This window comes from Pelophylax lessonae, assembly GCF_965119305.1.
Source record: "Pelophylax lessonae genome assembly, chromosome: 9".
Classification (NCBI taxonomy): domain Eukaryota; kingdom Metazoa; phylum Chordata; class Amphibia; order Anura; family Ranidae; genus Pelophylax; species Pelophylax lessonae.
In genome coordinates this window covers 104,548,771-104,572,921 of record NC_138776.1, presented here as the reverse complement: position 1 = coordinate 104,572,921, position 24,151 = coordinate 104,548,771, and the positions used below count along the sequence as shown (strand labels likewise).

Below are 24,151 nucleotides of genomic sequence, written 5' to 3'. Positions count from 1 at the left end.
GAGGAGGAGCTGGAGGAGGAGATGGAACCATGTTCACAGCAGGGTGGCACCCAGGCCAGCTCATGGCCATCACTGGTGCGTGGCTGGGGGGATACAGAGGACACGGAAGATACACCTCCCACAGAGGACAGCCTTTCGTTGCCTCTGGGCAGCCTGGCACACATGAGCGATTACATGCTGCAGTGTCTCCACAAAGACCGCCGAGTTGCCCACATTCTAACTTGTGCTGATTACTGGGTGGCCACGCTGCTGGATCCCCGTTACAAGGACAACGTACCGTCCTTAATTCACTCACTGGAGCGCGATCGCAAGATGCGCGAGTACAAGCGCACGCTGGTAGACGAGATGCTGCTGGCATTCCCACCTGACAGCGGGGCCACAGTGGAAGCACAAGGCAGAGGAGGAGGAGGAAGAGGTCGCCAACGCAACCAGGGCACCGCCAGCACCTCAGAAGGCAGGGTTAGCATGGCCGAAATGTGGAAAAGCTTTGTCAGCACGCCACAACAAACAGCAGCACCAGCAGCTCAGATGGAACGTCTTAGCAGGAGGCAGCATTTTACCAACATGGTGGAGCAGTATGTGTGCACACGCCTACATGTAGTGAATGACGGGTCTGCCCCCTTCAACTTCTGGGTCTCCAAATTGGGCACATGGCCTGAGCTTGCCCTTTACGCCTTGGAGGTGCTGGCGTGCCCTGCAGCCATGTAATGTTCCGGTACCTTTGGTACCCTAAATTACTCTTTTCACAAGTGTATGCGCCCCACCATTCTCTTTTGGAAAGGTGCGCATACACCTTTAAGACTGAAGCTGTCATCACTCAGCGCCGGACTAGATGGCTATTTAAATCGCCGGTTCTCACTCACATGTGTTCGTTCAAACACCCTTACCTGGATGCTAACTTGGCTTGAAGCTTTCGTGCTTGCAAGCATACCTCGCTGACGGAACCTCGCTGCGCTGATCCCTGCATTCCGCTTCCGGATCATCCGCTCCTCCTGAACCAACCTTCGGCTGTATTGCTATAAGTGCTAAGTACCCCGCAGGGGAACCCTCTATAAACTTATACTAAGCTTACACTATCTAGCTCTGCATAGTAAAGACTATTTATCACATCTGCATATCTAGATTGCTAGCTCTTAAGACTACTGCTACTTATTCCTGCACTGGGTTGATCTCTCTTGTATGTCCACCTGCTACTCTGTCATCTGCTACCATACATGATTGCTAAACCTACCTGCATCCATCTGCTACTGTCTTACCCTCAAGTGTCTGTCACCTACCACCTCCACTCAACCTGTCTCTTAAATCTTCATCACTGTGTTACTACATACATAAAGTCACTCTAGGAACCAGCTTGTTGAGTGTGTGTATTTACTAGCTGAATTAAGACCTTCCACACATGATGAGTCATTGAGGTTGGGAATGGTATCTCAGCATCTCTCTTACATGACTACTGAAGTGGAATATTTCTGCAGCTGAAAATCCACACCATACATGAAACGCAGGAGCGTTACAAGCCAGTGTATTATCTGAACGGGTATTTAGCACGGCTGGGGGCATTATAACAGACAAGCGCAGCCGCCTGTCCAGAGACAATGTGGACAAGCTCACGTTCATTAAAATGAACCAGGCATGGATCCCACGGGACTTTTCCGTACCTTGTGCAGAATAGCGATGGATACCGACCTTACCCACCCATTGTTCCATTTTTGCTCTCTCTCACTCTTTTGGGGTGTACCCTCATTTAAAATTTGTGAAAAGAAGCAGTGTTGGCTACCTCGTCCTCCTCAGGGCCAGATTAACGTAGGGGCTATTGGAGCTGCAGCTCCAGGCCCCTACCTTTTATATAGGCCCCGGGTTGGCCATATTCACTGTTACCGCTCTTCTGTCACTTGTAAACACAGAAGTCTGGCTTCTATGCTCGCTTCCCCAGGCAGCTCCCTCAGAACCTCCCCACACAGCACGAAGGCCGGACAAGGAGGGACAATTGCCGATGCATGGATGTGTTTATGGGCTTCAGAGACAGCATCCCATGTTGAATTAGGCATGCATGGCTGCACCCTTCCTACTCTGGGTGCATGCCAAGGCACGGCCCTTAAGGCCCTTCAAAATCCTCAGCACCAAGCCCATGATGCTCTTAATCCGGCCCTGGTCCTCCTCCACCGCCGCTTCCACCTACACCGCCCATAGGTGTGCGCAGCCTATTGCATTAGGGTGTGCACCCCAAAGTTGAAATACACATGCATGTGTTTGCCTACATGTACATGGCCCCGATACATTACTCTCCCTGCTGGCAAAGAGAAATAGAGCAGAGCAGGTCCGAGGGAGATCTTTCCCATCTCCTCACTGGCAAACAGAGTGATAATGCTATGTGCCCTAGGTGATTAGGGTGTGCCCAGGCACATCCGGCACACCCTGTGCGCACGCCTATGAGACCGCCACATCCACCACCACCTCAACCTCCCTCCTACTCCATATGGGCCTCGTCCTTCAGAGATGAAGAACATTGTTTTATTTTTCTGTTTTTTTTTTGTTGTTTTAAGTTATTTCCCTATCCACATTTGTTTGCAGAGCACTTGCCATGCTCTTAATTACGTTTTGCTGCCATTTGCAGCACTCTAGCCCTTTCCTTTGGTGTTTTAGAGCCATTTTAGTGCCTGAAAGTTCGGGTCCCCATTGACTTCAATGGGGTTCGGTGTCCGGGAAAAGTTCGGCAAAAGTCCGGGACATGGACCCGGACTTTTTTTTAAAGTTCGGCCGAACCCGCCGAACACGGACATCCAGGTGTCCGCTTAACTCTAGTCCTGGGTCTTAAAGTCACATGTATGTAAAGTGTGTATATAAAGTATATTTTTGTATCTCATGTTGTATATATGGAAGCTATTTTATTTAGGACCTGAACACACATTTCCTTTCTCACTGCATAGTGCAGGCTAGTAATTAAAAAAATGATTTATTATTTGATGGAGTAATAAGTTATGTTCCTTGTGCTCTAATCCGCACTTGTATTTTGTCTATTTTGGCGGGGGGGGGGGGGGGGACATCTGGTTATATGCACAGATAACAGTTTTCGACTGCTGGTGCTGTCCACCCTCTTTCTAAATATATCCTGTATATATGGACATTGTGCGTTTGTTTTGGGGATGTTAGCACTCACTCTTTTTTTGTCCTGGTGACACCACAACAAGAAATCAAGAAATTGCTTTTCAATGAGGCCACAGGCAGTAATGAAGATCCTACTTTGCGTTCTGACTGGTTGTAAAAGGTCCCCTGGCTTCTATTGCTCCTAGCTATACCTTCAAAAGAAACATAGGCCTTTGTGACCCCCTAACATTTCCACGGTGCAATGGTGTCTACTCCCCACTGCTTAGTGACAGGCAGCGAATACACAAATCAAACAGAAAGCATGCAGAATTCTTTTGAGGAAACATAAGCAACTGATGCTGAGGGAAAACTTGCATATGTTTCAAGAGTCAACTTACCTGAAAGTAGAGATACAATTACAATAGTGCAGAGAAACCCGTTAATACTCTTTTTTTAAATCTACCTCCTTATACCCAAAATCAGAATGTTACAAAAACGAATGTACTTCTAAAAAATAAAATAATCGAAAAGAATTGCAAAACACAGCAATCATTGACTGGAGAAGTCACAGGAAAGTTAAAAAGAGAAAAGTAGGATGTGTTTTGGTATATACATATAGAAAGTGTAACCAAATGTTACCTGCAGTACATTTTTAGACACCGCTGGGATTAGTATTTTCAGATGCCAACAAGAAGTGCTCTGTGTGAGTAAGCAGCTGTTGGCACTTAGTTCCCTAGCCACAAGTACTTTAGTGCAGTCAAAGTGTTTTCTTGCAGGGGCTGCACAGCCAGGCTCTGTACTTATGTGGTTACAGAGATCAGACAGGATGAAGCCTCCAGGTACTGTCTGATGATTGCTGGGTGTAGGGATAAGGTATGTCTGTATTCCTGTACTGGGAAGGTAGTGTGATAGGTTTGAAGTACTTCCTGGGAATTATTTAAAATGTCATACAACCAGCAAGCTAAGAAATGTGTATCATCTATCACTTGTAATATTAATATAAGAAAAAATGGATACCATATATACTCGTGTATAAGCCGACCCGAATATAAGCCAAGGCACCTAATTTTACCTAAAAAAACTGGGAAAACTTATTGACTCGAGTATAAGCCTAGGGTGGGAAATGCAGCAGCTACTGGATCCAACTGGACCACCACGAGACCCAAAACAGGGGCTCCAGGCATGGTGCAGGGGCTGCAGACATGGTACAGGAGATGCAGGGCTGTGGGAATGGTACAGGAGATGGTACAGGCATGGCACAGGAGATGGTACACAGGCATGGCACAGATGGTACACAGGCAAGGCACAGATGGTACACAGGCAAGGCACAGATGGTACACAGGCATGGCACAGATGGTACACAGGCATGGCACAGATGGTACACAGGCTTTACACGGGAGATGCAGTGCTGCGGGCATGGTACAGGAGAATCTCCTGTACCATGCCCGCAGCACTGCATTTCCTGAGGAGATGCAGGGGCTGTGGAGGAGTCTCATTTACCTTTCCGCCTTACTTTTAAAAATGGCGCTGCCAGGCGCCAACACATCACCGCGCATGCGCCATCTGCCTGTGAATAGCCGAGCGTGTACTGGCTTTCCCGAGCAGCGGCGCATGCGCACTGCCCGGGGAAAAGGTAAGTGAGACTGTGACTCGAGTTATAAGCCGAGGGGGGCTTTTTCAGCATAAAAAAACATGCTGAAAAAGTCAGCTTATACTCGAGTTTATACGGTAGCTATACATGTAAGTAGTTTACTTCAAACCCTTCAAAATTGCAGAGGGGTTTCCACCCGCTAACATTAAGGGCCTATTCACACTTGTCTGTTTTATAGCAGCAAAACTTTTTTTTAGAAATCCCATCCTTTCCTTTGTGGCTGGTTCATATCTATTTACTGCAGTTTAATGTGAAAGAACAAGGGAGACCCTATAGACCCATTCACACCTACATGTGTGCATTACCATATGCACTGCATGCACACAAAACAGTGTAAATCCAGCCTTCAAGACTCATCTTTGCAATTCATGTGCATATTCACATGAAGGGTGAGGCCATTTTTCAAACCATCTTTTTTTTATTTTTTCACCTAGACAGATGTACAGTATCTCACAAAAGTGAGTACACCCCCTCATATTTTTATAAATATTTTATTATATCTTTTCATGTGACAACACTGAAGAAATGCCACTTTGCTACAATGGAGAGTAGTGAGTGTACAGTTTGTTTAACAGTATAAATTGTTGGACTCCAGTGGCAACCTATGAAGCTCTGATGAACTCCATGCCCAAGGCAGTGCTGGAAAAAATGGTGGCCACACAAAATATTGACACTTTGGGCCCAATTTAGACATTGTCACTTAGGGGTGTACTCACTTTTGTTGCCAGTGGTTTAGACATTAATGGCTGTGTGTTGAGTTATTTTTGAGGGGACAACAAATTTACACTGTTATACAAGCTGTACACTCACTACTTTACATTGTAGCAAAGGGTCATTTCTTCAGTGTTGTCACATGAAAAGATATAAAAATATTTACAAAAATGTTAGGGGTGTACTCACTTTTGTGAGATACTGTATATAAAACTGATACTGCAGCTTCTGTTTTTCAAAGACACTGAAAGAGTGTAAAGAAGGTTTAAACAGAAGTCTACCTTTAGTTTTCAGGGCAAGATGTCTTAAAAAGGTTGGATTTCCATTGTTGAGTGCTTTACTGCATGCATGTTGATCTGCATTGTGGTAAGCCAGCCTGTTCGATTTCAATGAGATGACAATGAGCTCCAATACACATGCGCTTCTTTTTTATTTTCCTGAGCACTGCAATGCACAGATTGTCAGATCTGTGTGGTGTTGTGGACTAAAACTTAAAGCTGAGTTCCACCCAAAAGGGAAAGCTCAGCTTGTTTGCCTCCTCCCCCTCCCCCCACTGCCACATTTGGCATCTTTCAGGGGGGAGCGGGTACCTGGTTTTGACGGCCGCGGCTAATTCATCTGGAAGTTCCGCCCCCCCTTATCCTCCCCCCGCCACTGGGCTATTCATAGAGCACATCGCGGTTCGTGCATGTGCAGTAGGTCAGTGGTCCTCAACTCCGGTCCTCAGGGCCCACTAACAGGCCAGATTTTATGTATTACCTTGGGGAGATGCAGACTAGAGTAATGCAATCACTGAGCAGCAAATTATATCACCTGGGATGTATTTCAGTTATCTTGCAAACCTGGCCTGTTAGTGGGCCCTGAGGACCAGGGTTGGGGACCAGGGAAGGTAACCAACTGTGAAGCTGGAAGGCTTCACTGCTGGTTTCCTTTAGCCGAGATGGCGGCGATAGCACCCAAGAGCCAATTAAAAAATCGACTTGGGTGAAGACAATGCTGGATTCGTGGACAGATAAGTGTCCTAATATTAAAAGTCAGCATCTACAGTATTTGAATCAAATGGCACCAAATACACTGCAAAACTCATGTTTTACTGAGCATTACTACCTACAGTACATGCCACATATCCCACGCATACAGACTTGTGGGGCAAACCATAATACATTTGTGCAACAAACTTAAAGTGTTACTAAACCCACAACAGTAAAATCAGTCTGTATATGCAGTAAAGCATGCTTGTTATACTCACTGTGAAACCTCTGATCCTCCCCTTCTTCCACTGTCCCCAATATATCTACTGATAATACAGAGCCTTGGGGGCACTCTGCACATGCTCAGTTTGGTGTGTACTGCTAGAGAGTTTTGTTTATTTCTTGGGAGGGTGCATGTGATCAGCTCAGCACAGGGCCAATCAGCACTGTCTAGACAGAGGGTCAGGGATCCTGCAGTCTCATAGGACAGTACGAGTAAAATGAAAACTCCTTCTACAAGCTTTACCTAGACAATGATAGATGTCACAAGACTACTATATACTGCTGATGAGAAAAGGCAGTTTATATTTACTAAAATAGATGCATTTCCCTGTTGAGTGCACTGTGGGAGACCAGATAAAGTGAATGCAGGTCCTGGGTTTAGTAACACCAACACTCATGTTGGAAAACAGCTACATGTATAAAGGAGCATTTGTATGAACAGCAATTTAATGTGAGAGTGTACAAGGCCATGGGTAAGGAGCAGTCAACATAAACTAGTCATTTAGTTACATTAACTGCAAATGTAAAAAAAAAAAGTTTTTTGACCAGGAAAGCATTTCTGCTCGCCTACACAATACAATGCTTCCAGTAAAAAAATCTATGCGTGATTATAATAATTTTGAAAAGCCTCATTGGCTCCTTCTCATGTGGCTAAATTGTTTTACTATTTTAAGTATGTTGTATTTGGAACTAGCCCTTAGGAAACTGCAATGTAAGGGGAGATATCTGCTGCCTTTACTTTCCATTCAGCTGGAGGCAATAGCTCTGCATACAAGATCTTTTGCCTCGCAGACCTCACGTTTACAGGCAAGCCTTTTGCCACCTGCCAACAAATGACACAAAACCACCCTTTTTTTAAAAAAAAAAAATGTACAGCTACACTGTAATCAATTTACAGACCACACTACAATGATTACAGTTTGTTTTATCTTAGGCACTAATGTTCTCTTTGCTTTGACATAGCTAAAACATCAAGCTTTAGGAGACTGTGTCACCCATTTCCTGATACATTAAAGATTTTCCTCATTTAAAGCATTCTTTATAACCCTGCACAGAAGCTGGTATAAGGGGTGACTATCTTATACTCAGCACCGTGGAATTATGGGGCTTTTCTCTTTTTTTTTTTTTTTTAACAAGCACGTATGAGTCACAACCAGGAGTGTGTAAAATTTGGTCTGGACATTTTCAGCAGAAAAAAAAAACGTGACCATAAAATCCACTGGAAATGCAAGGCCACAGAGTCTTGTAAAACACACCTTACAGGGGAAAAAAAAGTGACTCATCAGCTATGTTACACTGGTGGTGAAGTGACGACTGCTGCGATGTGTGAGGGAAAGTTCAATCATGTCACTATAAAGTTTTGTGACAAGGCATGGAGAGACTGAAGAGGGAAATAAAGAATAGGACACAGTACAACACTTAGGAGGAGCAGACAGGCAGTACCTCATCTGGGCCACATTCGTAAGGGAGATCCTTGTGCACACTCATCTGGTACTTGGCATAGAGAGCTGCAGAAGATTCGAAGGTTGACACGAATTCTGGGTCCTCCATGGAGGCTGGAACTAACTTGACCTTTAGGGGCAAGGGAAAGTCAAGCAGACAAGGGATAAGCTACAGGACTAACATAATGCATGAACATGAAGAGGATGTGCAATAAATGAGCACTGCAGGTTTGTTGTATATTGACACCTGCTATGGAAGGAGAAAAAAAAAAACATATCAATATTCCCAACATGCATCGGAATGTCACATGTTCCAAATGAGTGTGTTGTCAGAAGCTGAACAGAAAAAAAGGTTGAAAACACTTTACCAGGGGTGGGGAATGGTGGAGCTAATAGAGTAGAGGTCAGCAGACAAATTCAAGAAACCAGAAATTGTATAAGCAAACAAAAAAAAAAAAAAAAAAAAGGTTAGGAGCCATCCTAAATGTTTTAGGGCTCACTTCTATGGGCTACCTGCATGCAGCTCCCAGGTGGATACACAGGCATCTACCAGCGGCTCTGCATGGAGAAGGGTACTAATCTGCTATCTGAATGAGCCCTAAGACACCCTGAATGTCTGGCATCTGGAAATATAGTCCAGCCCTGCACTACACAGTAACACTTAAAATCTTATAAGCTTGCGATGTAGTTGCCTTGAGATGGAACTTTTCGGGAAATGCATAAACTGTACGATGTATGTTACTTTTTCTTTCAATAAACGTATAAAAATCTTATAAGCCACTTTATGAAGAGACACGTTAGAATTTTAAAAGGACCCTTTCCTATGTATCATCCCTGAGTTAAAACAGACAGGCTGGACTGTGATGTCACTTCCCATGCAAAACTGTACTCAGCACACAACATGCCAAAAGTCCCAGCTTAAGACCTGCCCCTGCTGACACAATTACCCCTCACAGGCTTAGTTGTAGTCCCAATGACTAAGTCCATGAGGGTGAAATGTGTCAACAGGAGCTGATCTTAAGCGGGGACTCTCAGCATGGTGGTGTATGCCGAGTAAAGTCTTTCATGAGCAGTGATATGCAAGTGAGGCTTGTCTGTTTGACTCAGAGACAGAGCATGGAGCAGAGACAGGTTTCCCAGGCCAGAACCTAGAACATCCATAGACTGAGGAGGAGACATTGGTGGTTAGAAGTGGTGCTTTTCTGGAACTTTACAAAACCTTTTTTATGTACGGAGTCATAAGCATAAACTAATATTACTCATGCAGTAATTCATTACTGGTAATTAATCTTTTTTCAGTTCACTAAAAGGTCTGCTAAAATTTCCAGTCTGCACTGTAGTGTATTATTTTTTTTAAATTGCTACACACTGTGAAACAGTGGAGAGTGGAGACAATGTTACGCTTTATGTTGCTTTAACCAACTTAGGCCAGCCACAGTCAGCGTGTTCAAACATGCAGGCTCAATCCAACCCCGTCCAGTATGTATCTCAGCTGACCTTTCATAAGCAAAGCACTCACATATGAGCTAAGCAGAAAGGAGGTAGGTGTATAAAAACAGCACAGGCAGCTAAAATGTTCTGAACACCACCCACCACAACATCTCCATGACATGGGCATTGTGGAAAAACTGCAGCGCATGCAATATAAAGAATCATTTCCATTTCTTTGGAAAACAGGACAATCACCAATCAGTGGCACCAATTTTCCAATATGTTTTTTGCTAAGTCTCCAGTTCCCACTAAGCCTGACTGTTTTAACCAGTGCTTGAACTAGTTAGAAGCAAGTATAAAACTTTTTTTACAGAGGCTAAAAATTTGAACTTAGAACACCTTTATATGAATATTTTCCAATGAATTCTTTGTCACATGGTCCATTCCTAACAGAGACACCTTTAGATCTTCTAGCTAGGTACACCACTTCAGGTGCATAGGTTGGAGCAACTCAATGTTATTTTTCCCTCTAATATCAACGATTAGTGATTCTGAACTTTTTTTTTTTTTTACTAAAATACCAAACGGTTTTACTTACCTTCTCTGTGCAATGGTACATCACAGAGCGTTCCGGAACCTCCTTCTAGAGGTTCCCCCACCGGCGCTGTCTGCTCCTCTTCTTCTCTGTCTGCCCCCATAGCAAGCCACTTGCTATGGGGGGCAGATGTATGGGCTTGATCCCCAGCCAGGCTGTGTGCGTCTACTGACACACACAATGCGGCTCGGGTCAGCCCTTACCGCCCACTCCTCACTAAATTTGAGGGTAACAGGAGCCAATGGCTCTGGCTGCTACCTGTCAGTGAGAGAGAGAGAAAAGATTGCAGCTGGGCACAGCACAGGACTGATTCAGGAGTGAGGTAAGTGTTTAGAGGGGGGCACAGCAAGTCCTAAAATGTTTTTACCTTAATGTAGGGAATGTACTAAGGTTAAAAAAAAAAAAAAAGCTTTAGAACCACTAAGTTTTTTTTCCCAGATGAGCTCAACGAAGAAGAAGAGCACCAAAGTTGTTTTTCCTACAACTGTTTACTACCAAATGAGGTTAGAAGAAAAAAAAAATGTAGGAACAACAAATCCACAGGGGAAGAAAGATGGAGGGGTTTAAAACTAGGTGTTGGGGGAGAGGGCTCAGAGGTAGTGACAGTTAGTAGTGAGCAAAGGACAGAAGCTATTATGGGGGTCAGCAGTGACAATATAACCGTAACGACAACTACTGGGGGTGGGGGGAATGAGCAGACAAACCTCAAACCAAGCAGGAATAAACTTAATGGTAAATCACTATCGACTCCTACAATACTGAGAGGGGTATACACAAATGCCAGGAGCCTAGCTAATAAGATGGAAGAATTGGAACCGTTAATACACGAGGAGGACATAGACCTTGTGGGAATAACAGAAACTTGGTTTGACCCGTCACATGACTGGCTGGCAAATATTGAAGGGTATTCTGTGTATAGGAAGGACAGGGAAGGCAAAAGAGGGGGGAGAGGTATGTCTCTATATCAAAAATAACGTAAGGGTGGTAGAGAGAAGTGACATTATGGAAGGGACAAGGGCAGAGATGGAATCTGTGTGGGTAGAACTCCATAAGAAAGAATTAAGAGGGAAAGTAATAGTGGGGGTATGTTATAGCCCCCCCCCCCCCAACCAAAGGGAAGAGGTAGAGCTGGAATTTCTATCACAGTTGGGACTAGCGGCAAAGTAGGGACAAGTCATTGTAATGTGGGACTTCAATTATCCCTATATTGACCAGGAAGAGGGGACAGCTCACTCAGTAAAGGCCCGTTATTTCATGAATGTCTTACAGGACAACTACATGTCTCAGATGGTGGATTCTCCTACTAGAAATAATGCATTGCTAGATCTATTAATTACAAACAATTCGGGTGTAATATCAGATGTAGCAGTACAGGACAAAATTATGTTAAAGCGATCACAGGATGATCACATTTAGAGTAAACCATAGGACAACAAGGCACGAGGGGAACACAAGGACCCTAAACTTCAGAAGTGCAAACTTTCCTAAAATGAACTCAATATCAGAGAACATAAATTGGGACCAAACCCTAGGAACATTGAACACGGAGGAAAAATGGGAATGCTTTAGGAACATATTAAACAAAAGCATCTCACAGTGCATTCCAATGGGAAATAAATATAGAAGAGCCATGGTCAAACCAGGGTAGCTAAACCATAATGTAAAAATGCTTATTAGAGAGAAAAAAATGGCGTTTAAGAAATATAAATCAGAGGGACATTATCGGCTTTCCACCAATACAAGGAATCTAACAAGAAATGTAAAAACAAAATCAGGACGGCTAAAAATGACTGAGAGACACATAGCAGAGGAGAGTAAAAAACCCTAAGAAAATCTTTTAATATAGTAATAGCAAAAAAGCAAGGTCAAAGCACGTCACACACATAATTAACTATGATGGGGGGATGGTTACAGAGGACACAGAGAAGGCAACTGTACTAAAATCTTTCTTTTCCTCTGTTCTTACACACGAAAAGGAGGGGATATCCCAACCATGACTGTTTGGTTAGCAGCATATCACAGGACTTGCTGCAGTGGCTAACAGAGAGTGAAGTTAAGGAAAGAATTGATAACATTAACACAAATAAATCACCAGGACCGGATGGCTTGCACCTGAGAGTACTCAAGGAACTCAGTAGGGTTAAATCTAGACCGTTGTTCTTAATCTTTGCAGACAGTATATTGACAGGAACTGTACCAGGTGTTTGGAGGAAAGCCAATGTGATACCAATATTCAAAAAAAAGGGCGGAGGGCGGTCAGCCTGACATCAATTGCATGTAAATTATTGGAAGGGATAAGGGACTATATCCAAGAATTTGTTAACAACAACAGCATCATCAGCCGTAATCAGCACGGGTTAAAATTTTACAAGGGGGTGAGCTGTTATCTAGATAGGGGGAGACCTGTGTATCTGGATTTTGCTAAGGCATTCAACAAAGTTCCCCACAAACACTAAATCTACAAACTAAGGTCTGCAGGCATCGACCACCAGGTTTGTTCTTGGATAGAAAACTGGTTACATGGACGTGTCCAAAGGGTGGTGATAAATAACGCGTACTCGGACTGGTCTGGAGTGGTAAGTGGGGTCCCCCAAGGCTCAGTCCTGGGACCAATTTTGTTCAATTTATTTGTTAATAACATAGAGGACGGAATCATTAGCACAATCTCAGTTTTTGTGGATGACACAAAAATAAGCAGGGTAATAACTTCTCACCAAGAAATAGAAATCTTACAGAATGACCTGAACAAAATAACAGAGTGGGAAACTACATGGCAAACAAGGTTTAATGAAGAGAAAGGTAAGGTATTGCACTTGGGGGCTAAAAACAAATGCAAATTATGCTCTAGAGGGGAAACTTCTGCTGGAATCCAGGATGGAAAAAGATCTGGGGGTTCTAGTAGAAGATAGAATAAGCAATAGCATGCAATGTCAAGCTGCAGCTGCCAAAGCCGGCAGAACATTAGCATGTTTAAGGAAGGGGATATATGCCAGAGATAAAGCTATAATCCTACCACTTTATAAAACCATGGTCCGGCCACATCTGGCATATTCTGTCCAGATCTGATCGCCAGACCTCAGAAGGGATGTGCTAGAACTGGAGAGTCTCCAAAGAAAGGCAACTAAACTAATTAGGAGTTTGGAGGGCCTTAATTATGAGGAGCAATTACAAGCGCTTAATTTAATCTCCCTGGAGAGGAGACACCTGAGAGGGGACATAATAGCAATTTAGAAATACTTCAATGGTGATCCCAGCATAGGAAAAAAGCCATTTAGTCTCAAGGAGTGTAAGAGGACACGTGGCCACACAATAGGATTAGAAGAGAGGCTGTTTAACCTTAAGCTGCGTAAGGGGTTTTTCACTGTAAGGGCGGTGAGAATGTGAAACTCTCTTACACAATTGGTGGTAGCTGCGGGGAGTATGCCTACTTTTAAAAGGCTCTTGGATGTGTATCTCACAGATCACAAAATTTAGGGTTATGGGAAATGATCATGTCACTGACACACACACACACACACCTGCACAGGTTGCACTGGATGGACTGTTGTCTTTATTCAACCTCAACACTACGCAATACAAAAAGTATAGGTATCACACTGTCCATTAGTTATACAATGTATCATCACGTTGAAAACAGACATATGCCCTTTGTAGTCTGCCTTTCTAAAGTGAACCTTTGCATTCACCAAACATGTAAAACGTAAGGATACCTTCAGAAGCCACTTCATCAGTTGTTCCAAACAGTCTTCTTTCCCCAAAACACACAACTTAAGCAAACTAAACTGCACTGAAACAGCAGCTAATCCCTTATCATCATACATAACTACTGCAATGACATGTCACTGTCACAGGAAGAGCATAGGTGTCTTTGACACAGCTAGGCTTAACCCTATTTAGGGTTTGTGAGACACGAGATGGTGGCATCCAATGAAGGAACAACTGGGCCTATGATGTAGAGTAAAGCAATTTTTGCTCATTCACTATGCATCAGGGAGATGGTTATAAACTGAACAGCTTGTAAGGAAGAGGTTTATTTAAGGCATCAGATCACCGAAAAGTAATATTTAATATTGTTGGAATCTGGCACTCTAAATCATTTACTAGCTTCTTATATCTGTAGGAGTTTTGCCTCAAGACCTAAGTGCCACAGGTTCTATTTATGCCCGATTTAGAATTTTGGTGGCTCCTGTTCCTTTCTTGATCATATTAAATAAAAATGTAAAATAATTAGTAAGGCTTTCTCATGGTTGCAGCAGGTAAGTAGACTTTGAAACCCAAGTGCTAAGAACTCATCACCATGGAGCAAAGATAATAAAATTGAATCTACCTAAAACTAGAAAGTTCTTTATAAGTGGACCAACACTAATAGAATCCATTAAGCCTTAACTCTGGCCATACAGCAGGCAAATTTCTAAAAACCTAACCAGTTTTCAGTGGAAAAAAAATTAAACAGATTCATGGGGAACCCAAAACCTACAGTTTATGTATTTACATTGCAGAAATGTTGGTAGGTTGTCTTAACCCATGCAATTGTTTCTGTGATGAAAAACTGACAAAATTGCTAGAAAAGGGTCTGTGTGTATGGCCCTTTCTCAACCTTTTCAACACATAGGTAACCCTTCCTGTTTCAGTGAAACCCTGTTAAATATTCATATATCTACAACTTATGATACATTAGTGTGATGGTCAGTGGGAAGAATGTTCCTTACATTTGTGGTCATTGGGAAGAATTACCCTTTTACAGATAGCTAAAAGATTATTGTAGGGCTGGCCCAAGACATTGTGCTGCCTGGGTCCAAGAATGAAATGCTGCCCCCCCCCAAAAAATAAATCAATAAAAACACGCCCACCAAAAGGAACCCACATGCATTATTTTATATCACAATAATTGAAAAGTTTAACAGGAAGTCAGATTTACATGCAACAGGCTAGGTTAGTATATAGACAGGCTAGGGTAGTATATAGACAGGCTAGGGTAGCACACCGGCAGCCTAGGGTAGTATACAGGCAGTGGGATCCGTGGCAGTGCTGGTGGGGGATGGGGAAGGGACTTCTTTTCCATGTTGCTCATGAGTAGGGCAGCCCATTGAAATTGGCAGCCCTACATGTGATGCATAAAAACCACATCTGCGCTTGTGTGCGAAAAACGCTAAACTGTGTAAATGCAAAATAACTGATTTTTTTTAGTGTTCATACAATTGCACTACCATGTAAATGACCGTGAACACAGTGCTCTGCTCCGTTTATTGAAGACAGTTAACTTGTATTGAGTGGTTAGTTAATGTGGGGAATTTAGACTTTGATAACACAGGTTCTCTGAGCAGACACTGGAGCTGGGGGGGGGGGGGGGGGGAATCTAAGAAAATCAGGGGACAGGTGGAATGTACAGGAGATTTCTGGGGGAGATAGAAAAAAAGTGTTTGGGAGCTGTAGTGGGACAGTCACTGCTGTGGGCAAGTATGTAACATGCATGAGATGATTAGGGTGTGCACGCCTATGAGTTGTAATCAATTTGGCTCGTGGTGTCTTGAACAAGCAGCAGTGACCCCTCTGCCGAGATCAGCCGCAGCTCCAGCCCCTCCCACCTTCAGTCCTCATGAGTCAGCTGACCTTTTAGTCTCCGCCGCCAGCCATTCTGTGAACTGAATGGACGGCCGCAGGCTTCAGAGACAGCCCAGCTGCTGAAGCTGCTTTTTGCCCCGGGCTCACTGGGATGCACCATCTGCCCACCTGGACGGGGGGGGGGGGGAGACATGGAGCTTCTCGTGTCCAGAAGTCCCCTTTCCTTCTGCTGTCCCTAACTTGCACAGCCAATAAGGAGGGGCACCTCCGGCGCCCCTGACTTATGTGTACTAATAGCAGCAGCCCTGCACACAAAACTGCCAGAAAAAATGCGGTCATCCATTTGCCGCCCCCCTCAAACTGCCGTCTGGGACCATTGGACCCAGCAGGACCCATGGTAGGGCCGGCCCTAGATTATTGGGGTCAGTGGGGACTTATCTGAGAGGCAGAAATTGCTTATTGCTCAAGAAACCGCTAGCAACCTCTGGAGGAACCCTAGGGTTAAATGGAACTCTGGTTGAGAAACCATAGTCTAGTACTGTACATCTAAAATAAATTTTGAAGCATGTATCTACTGTCACCAAAAGAAGTAATCCAGAACCTGAAAAGTGGAACACAATTTAGTCCATTTTCCACAGCAACCTGATTCAAGTTGCTTGAGTTCTAGTGAAGATCACAAAATGAAAGCAAACTCCTGATACGGAGATGAAGATCACAAAGAGGTTGAGTTTAGAAAGATAGATAAAAAATGGTGCCCAAAGTAACCGATTGTTACCTTCCAATTTCTAACGTGTCCATAAAAATAATAAAAAAAAAGATTGACTATTATAAGCAACAACTCGTTTTTTTCTGGGTTTCGCTAATTAGTCCCAAACATTTCATGAGCTTTTAATACATCTGCTCAACCTTTATCTAATGAAATCTATTCAAATTAAAAGTTCCACCTCTTCCAACACAACAAAATAAAACTAAGCTTGACCAATAGCGCACCAGGAACTTTCTCTAGTCCATTATGCACTTTCATGAACCCTGAAGTGCCATCCTAGACTCACACAAAAACCAAGCATCAGCACACTGTCAATAACAAAAAGCCAGTGGAATCAAGCACACGTTCTCTTGTTGCAGGTAAGCAGCTTTTAATACAGCTGGGTCAATGCCCAGTGTAAAGAAACATAGAATGGCAAGGTCTTTTTGAGCTGAACACCAAGATCCTGTTTAGATTTCTTGGCCTTTCAGCCTGAACATTGCAGATTCCTGCTGACACATGGCTAAGTACAAGATCCAGCAAAAGCAAGTATGTGTACAGTTGAGATACATGATACAGTGGCCTGAGTGGCTGCAGGCAAATCACATGATGTACCAAAGTCTCTGGAGCCAGTTAAGACACTGGCTTCTCTAGCAAGGTTTTGTGAACTGATTTAAGTGCTGGCGGTGCTGTATAAATGGTAACCAATTATTGATAACAAGTTAAATGTACAAAAGGAAGGTTCTACTATGCTGTACTTTTGCTACGCTTTAACTAAAACATGAAAATGTTAGGTTGCAAAAAGCCAGAGTATGAGTTTTAGTGTGGCAAGTGCTTCTTTCTGCAAGATCTGGTAAATCCTTTTGCTGTCTGACCTGGCTTATGCAGGGCTTGTCGGGTGGGTCCTTGTGAATAGTCATCTGATATCGTTTATACACCTGGTAAGACTCCTGAAACGTAGCTTTGAACTGGGGGCTAGGAGGAGAAGACCTTACAAGTCTTAGCTTCAAAAGGAGTGGGAAAAAAAAGAAGAGAAGACATTGGGATTAAAGTACCAGTACAATCACAGTCAAAGATAGGAACAAATATTTTATAATCAAAAAACACCCATCTTTAGTCTTTAAATCAGGGAAAGAAACTAAAATTCAATTTAAGTCAGTCTAATTAAAGAGCCTTAAAGAGTGCTAATGAAAACTTTGTTAAACAATGTATTAAATATGACACCCTGAAAGAGTATGTCCCTCTACTACACCATGCAAACTGACATGGAGCTCTTTTTTCTTAGGTCAGACCACCTGCCAGTAATGACATGGTATGTAGAAAGAGCAGACATGCACATGTCCCAATTGTTTGCATTTCTGAACATGACATTTTTGCAGGCTCGGATAGTCCTGTAACAATTAATCCTAGTACACACCACTCTTTTTTTCCGTTCAACTAAGCAGTTGAAAATAAATAGACAGCTCAGATCGGAGCAGCTGTACTAACAATCTGATATTAGTACAGCGATCTCCCCTGCTGCTTCCTGGCTTCTGTCAGATTGGCGGACGTATTTTTATGAGCCGGCTGATGTCGCCCAACATTCGACCCATGTGTCGGTGTGAGGTGTACTCATAAAAAAAAAAAAAAAACATGCGTAGCAATTTGTCTAGCACAACTGTTGATGCATTCATTCTGTGCAAAAGGGGCAAAATCAAATGTTCTCCTATTTCCTCAACAGGTCAAATGTTATTTAGATGCAGCAATTTAGGAAAATACCACATTTAAGCCCCTAGATGGAGCTGGGAATCATAGAAAATGTCCTGTGTTTCTCAGCCCCTCAAGTGACCATGAGTATTTTCCTGAACTATTCTGTATTTATGAATGTATAATAATTAAACCCGTGGTATAGCCTGAAAACATTTGATTTTACCCCATTCGCATACAGACGAATGTACTAGCAGTGTCACTGGACAAATAGCTATTTAAACTTTTTTTTTATATAAATACACCTGAATGTTTGCTTGAGAAAAGTGACTGTTCCTTTTTAATTGTACTAGTTATGTTAAGCCCCCGTTCACACTGGGGCGACCTGTCAGGCGACCTGGTCGCCTGACAGGTCACCGTAGGTCGCCTTGCATTGAGAAGCTATGGACCTGTTCTAATAGGAGCGACACAAGTCGCTCCGACTTAGAAAAAGGGTCCGGAGCTTCTTTGGGGCGACCAGGAGCGACCTGCATAGACTTCAATGTTATGAAGTCCGTGCCGGCCGCTCCGAGGTCGCGGTGCGAGCAGCGCGCCGCGACCTCGGAGGTCGCCCCGGGAAGTAGTGTCGCCCCAGTGTCAACGGGGCCTAAGTGGTGATTAAAACAAATATTTATATTAGGGACGACAGAAAAGGCTCAAAAATTTGGCTACAGTTTAAAAAATATGGGCATGCAGCACCCAAGTGTACCTCAAGTTTAATTTAAAACAATGTGAGAGGAAATTCCCAACACAGTCCGTAGAACTCAAGGAGGAGCGCACCATAGAGGTAATGGGCACTTTAGAATGGAGTCAAGTAGAAATAATTATGACACATCCAATTTACTGGGGTCACCCTCTTCTCTAAAGACCCTGTGTAAAAAGTAAATAGCCTGTTCAGTGGGGTTCAACTAACCCTACAGGCAGCTGGTTATGACCCTAAAGCATATAAAATGCAGAGCGTGAATAAACTGTCAGATGGACTTAAGACACCCACTTAGAAAGCTCTTCTGTTCAGATTTGTTCAGCTTTGCCTATAATCTTTGATTTTATCGATAAATACACAATATTAGTTAAATATTGTAGAAAGATGATTCTTTTGAAACACCTGTAAAGCTGGCCATCTACTGAACTCATTGGAAATGAAAGTATGACATTTCAACGGCAGCAACATCTTTGAGTGAAATAGTTGACTAGCTTTTTGGCCACATATACCTGGACAGGTATGACTGGGAATCCCTTGCTGAATCATAACAGATGAAATACGGGTAATAATAGATTATGTGCATTGATGATCTAGCTACTCTATGCAGGGACAACTACCTAAAACCTTTAGCTAGGATTAAAGTGACACTAAACTCTGGTTTAAGAAAATTAAAAATTCTATTACAGGTTGCATTCCTAATGCAAAAAAGTACCTTCTATTATGCTCAGTCTCATCCAAACCTACTTTTGTTTTTTTGCTGTGATCCAACTTCCTGTTCGAGAGTGGCTACATTCATTTCTCCATGGTCCCACTGGATGTAGGAAGATAGCCATTGTCTCTTGCTAGCTCCCAAGATGGACCATGGGATTTGTAGAGAGCAGTGCTCATAACTGCAACTGACGTGCACTGCTTGCTCCAAACAGATTATTGGGGGGGGGGGGGGGGTAAGTGCTTTGGGAGCTCACAGAGGACCTTACAAGGAAGCAGAAAAACAAAAGATTTGAAGAATAAGAATATTGTTTAGTGTCACTTTAATATTGCCATTTTTAGTATTAACAAACAAGAGTATTTCAAGGTGTATAACTTGTATCAAATATATTCGCAATTTACTGAAGCCAAGAAGAGTCACTGCTGTAGGAAAGAAAAAAATAATTTGATTTTTGACTTACCGTAAAAAAAATTTCTCTGATGTTCATTGACGGACACAGCTCCTCATCTTCATGACCGTAGGGGTATGCTGCCTACAGGAGTAGGACACTAGGCAGAAAAAAGCTTGATCATGCCTATGGGGCAGTCCCTGGGGGTATACTCCCACTTCCTGCTATAGGTATTAGGTTTTGTAACAAGCAGTGTCAGAAGAAAAAAACTCCAAAGAGGGGTGGGTGCGGTGTTTGTCAATGAACATCAGAGAAATGGATTTTATGGTAAGTCAAAAATCCCATTTTCTCTTTCATTCATTGACCGACAAAGCTCCTCATCTTCATGGCCGTAGGGATGTCCCAAAGCAGTGTCAAACATGAGGGGTGGGAACAGCAGAAAACAAAAACTTCCCAAAGGCTAAACACAGCCAACCAGGTAACATGGAGCTCAACTGAGAACAGCTGGAGCTCACCTGAAAAAAAAAAAAAACCCTCAAAAAGAGGACAAATCCTCTAAAGAGCCTGCAAAAATTTGCGGCCAACAGAAGCATTCGTAGATGCCAACACATTCACTTTATAAATTGCACCACTGACACCTGATGACAGAAGGCCCAGGAGGCACTAAGCGCCCGAGTAGAATGCGCCCTGACAGGGAAAGGAGGAACTTGACCCTTAATAGAATAAGCTTGAACCACAGTCTGCCTGATCCATCTGGAAATGGTCGCAGCAGAAGCAGCCAGCCCCTTACGAGGTCCATCCTTGAGGACAAACAGTGAGTCTTTTTTTTTTAAGCAACTCCGTAGGTGCCAGGTACACCCTGATTGCCCGAACCACATCCAGGGAATGCAAAGCAACTTCCTTAGGATGCTTAGGACACAGGGAAGGCAACACAATGTCTTTACTCAGATGAAAATCAGAGACTTTGGAAGGAATGCGGGACATGATTGAAGAACCACCTTATCCCTGTGAAAAACTAAGGCACCCTGCATGCCGAAGTAATAGCCACCAAAAAAGCCACCTTCTGGGACAATGTAAGCAGGGGAATCTCCTGAATATTTTCAAAGGGAAGTTTCTGAAGAACTGACAACATCAAATTGACGTCCCACGGCGGCAATGGAGACCGCACCGGGGGAGCCAAATGTCTCACTCCCTACAGAAAAGTATGCACTAAGGAGTGTGAGGCCAACGGAAAGAAAATCACCAAGGCTGGGACCTGGCCCTTGATGGTACTCAAGGCCAAGCGTTGCTCGACCCCTCGCTGGAGGAAAGCCAAGATCCAAGTCACCGAAAAAGAGCGAGGATGAAACCCAAGAGACTCACACCACACCATGTATGTCTTCCAAGTACGATGGTAAATCTTCCTGAAAGAAGATTTTCTAGCTTTTAAAAGCGTAGGAATCACCAAATCAGACAACCCTCTATCCTTAGGCACCTGGCTTTCAACAGCTAGGCCGTCAAAGCCAGCAACTGTAAAGCAGGATGAAAGATCGGTCCTTCAGACAGCAGATCTTCCCTGAAAGGGAGTCTCTAAGGAACACTGGTGACCAGCCGTACCAGATTGGCGTACCAAGACTGGCGAGGCCAGTCTGGAGCCACTGGAATGACTGGAATCCCTTCTGCCTCGAACCAGCGCAGGAGTCGCGGCAGCAGCTTGAGAGGAGGAAAGTCATATCAGACGATAATGACTCCAGGGAGCCACTAGGGTGTCTGTGGCGTCGGCTAGAGGGTCCCGAGACTATGCCACAAATTTCTGAGCTTCATTGTTGAGGCGAGAGGCCAACAGGTCCGCCTCGGGAGTCCCCCACCGGAGACACAACTGAATGAACACCTCCTGATGAAGTGACTATTCTCCCTGGTCCAATGCCTGTCGACTGAGATAGTCTGCCTGCCAATTTTCCACCCCTGGAATGTGTACAGCAGAGAGGGTTGGAACAAACTGTTCTGCCCACCTTAGAATGCCGGCTACTTCCCGAGCCGCCAGAACACTTTCCCAAATATTCCAGGCTCGTGAACGGGACGAGAGCAGACTTCTGACGATTAAGAATCCATCCAAAACTCCCTCAGCATTTGAAGAGTGATCTCCAAGTTGGCCAACAGGCCAGTAGAAGACTCTGCTTGCAAAAGCAGATCGTCCAGGTACCCCAGTATCGCAATCCTCGCTGCCGCAGTAATGCTAGAACCGGGGCCAACACTTTTTGTGCAAAGCGGAGGATCTGAAGAGAGACCGAGTAAGCAGGTGAAGGCGGGGGACGCTTTTTGGTAGTACGTTTGCCAAGCACCAAATCCACTTTGGACACCAAGGACTCCAGGACTGCCGTCAGTGCAGCCAGTTGTGGGGCTCCCGGAGGGCCCGGCATCCTCTGAGAGTGGATCACGTAGTGAAACATGTTTTAATGACTCCATGAGTGGAGAGGAAATCTGCACCAAAAGTGTAAAAAAAAAAAAAAAAAAAAAAAAAAAACACACTGTAAGGGACACCCCCACCGCGCTGTCCGCACCACAAGGCCCAGCTCAGCACTACCGATGTACAGCAGGGAGAGAGAGCCCCAGGCACTCACCACCACCGGACAGCTCACTGTGAGCTTCTGCACAGCATGCAACAATCAGTAAAAGGTATGTCTGGCTATAAGCATTAGCGGCCGAGGACTTCCCACCGCCGAATCACCGCCCAACTGAGCTCCAAAAACATGGCTGTCGATCAGCAGCTAACCAGGCTACAAGAAAATGCCGGCACCATGTGGCTCCTGGGGGGGGGGAGGTTGTTCCAAGGCCGAAAAAACTGGTCCCAAGAGTGAGGGGTGCCCAGAGCCCAGACAGATGCCCCGAAAAAGATCCATCCCCAAGGAGCAATCATTTTGTGCACTGGCGGCACGCTACCCCCTACCCCCATTGCCAAAGCCGCATCCCAAATCAACTCAAAAAGCTATGTTCGCCCCGGGGGGGGGGGGGGGGGGATGAGCAGATGGGGGCCAAAGGCCACATATACTACCAAGCTGGGGGGTGGGGAGATGAGATTGGGGAGGAGGGGAACCCGGGGGTCTGACCATCCCAGGGAGGGGCACACGTCCGCCCCAAAACCCACCAGGAGTAGAGGGGGGACAGCTACTTCCACACCAGGAACAGGGTGGGCATCGCTCCGGACAGAACACTGCTCCATCGTAATGTGGGTGCTGTCGGCCAGGAGGAAACGCTGTAACTCAGGCCACAGCAAGTTCGTATGTGCCTTTTTAAGGCACATACAAGGTTTAACTCGCAGGCCAGCCCCCATCCAAAGGGGCTATGTCGACCAAGTGCAGAGCTTTGGTCTGCACGTGCTCCCTGGCCAGACTGGAAGGACCCTAAGGATTTAGATTATCCAGTTTGTCGCCCAGTCCGGCAGTTGATCGTAGATTCTCACAGGCACACAATAATAAAATAAAAAAATAGCTAGGACCAGAGATCCCAGCAATGAAGTAGGTCCTTACTCCTGACTAAGCAGAAAAAAAAAAAAAACTGAATAGCTATAGCAGGAAGTGGGAGTATACCCCCAGGGACTGCCCCATAGGTGTGCTCAAGCTTTTCTCTGTCTAGTGTCCTACTCCTGCAGGGGGCAGCATAACCATACGATCATGAAGATGAGGAGCTGTGTCCGTCAATGAACGAAAGAGAAACTGTGGATTACCAAATTCCTATTCGTAATAAAATATATTAACAATTCATTGTATGCAGAATATTAATAAGCTGCTGAAAAAAGTGGCCATGCGCACCTACATAGAGAGATTTGTGGCCAAGTAATAAAACAGTGGAGCATGGTACAGAGATGTAATTACTAGCCAGCATGCATTTACAAATGACTTTCTGAAGAGTTTAGCAGATTCACATCCACAGTGATACGAATGCAAAGATTATTATTAGCTTCATATCTTTGTATTATACAAACATTCCTGCCAATATCTATGTTGCCTGTCTTCCTCAGGCGAACAAAGCATAAATATTCAAAGGACAGTAAAAAAGGAATGCAGAAAACACAACTTTATGGAAACCAGACCATAAAATGTCAACAAATATCTTTTTACAACATTAAGTGCCGGTTCACACTGGTGTGATGCGTGAAAGCCTGCGATTCAGTGCTGG

General features: G+C 44.2%; 1 protein-coding gene across 4 annotated transcripts in view; it reads right to left on the bottom strand.

Annotated features, from left to right (window-relative positions):
- The window catches only part of ATE1 (arginyltransferase 1), a 153,456-nt gene that overhangs the window by 82,229 nt on the left and 47,076 nt on the right, over positions 1 to 24,151 (bottom strand). For 2 of the 4 annotated variants that reach the window (XM_082267397.1, XM_082267395.1), the window contains exon 7: positions 17,347 to 17,475. The exons of 1 other annotated variant lie outside the window; for it this stretch is intronic. In XM_082267397.1, coding sequence (XP_082123523.1) covers positions 17,347 to 17,475 — 129 coding nt within the window. Of the gene's footprint in view, positions 1 to 8,139; positions 8,269 to 17,346; positions 17,476 to 24,151 lie in introns of all 4 variants that reach the window. One more of the 4 variants, XM_082267396.1, reaches the window with a different exon arrangement.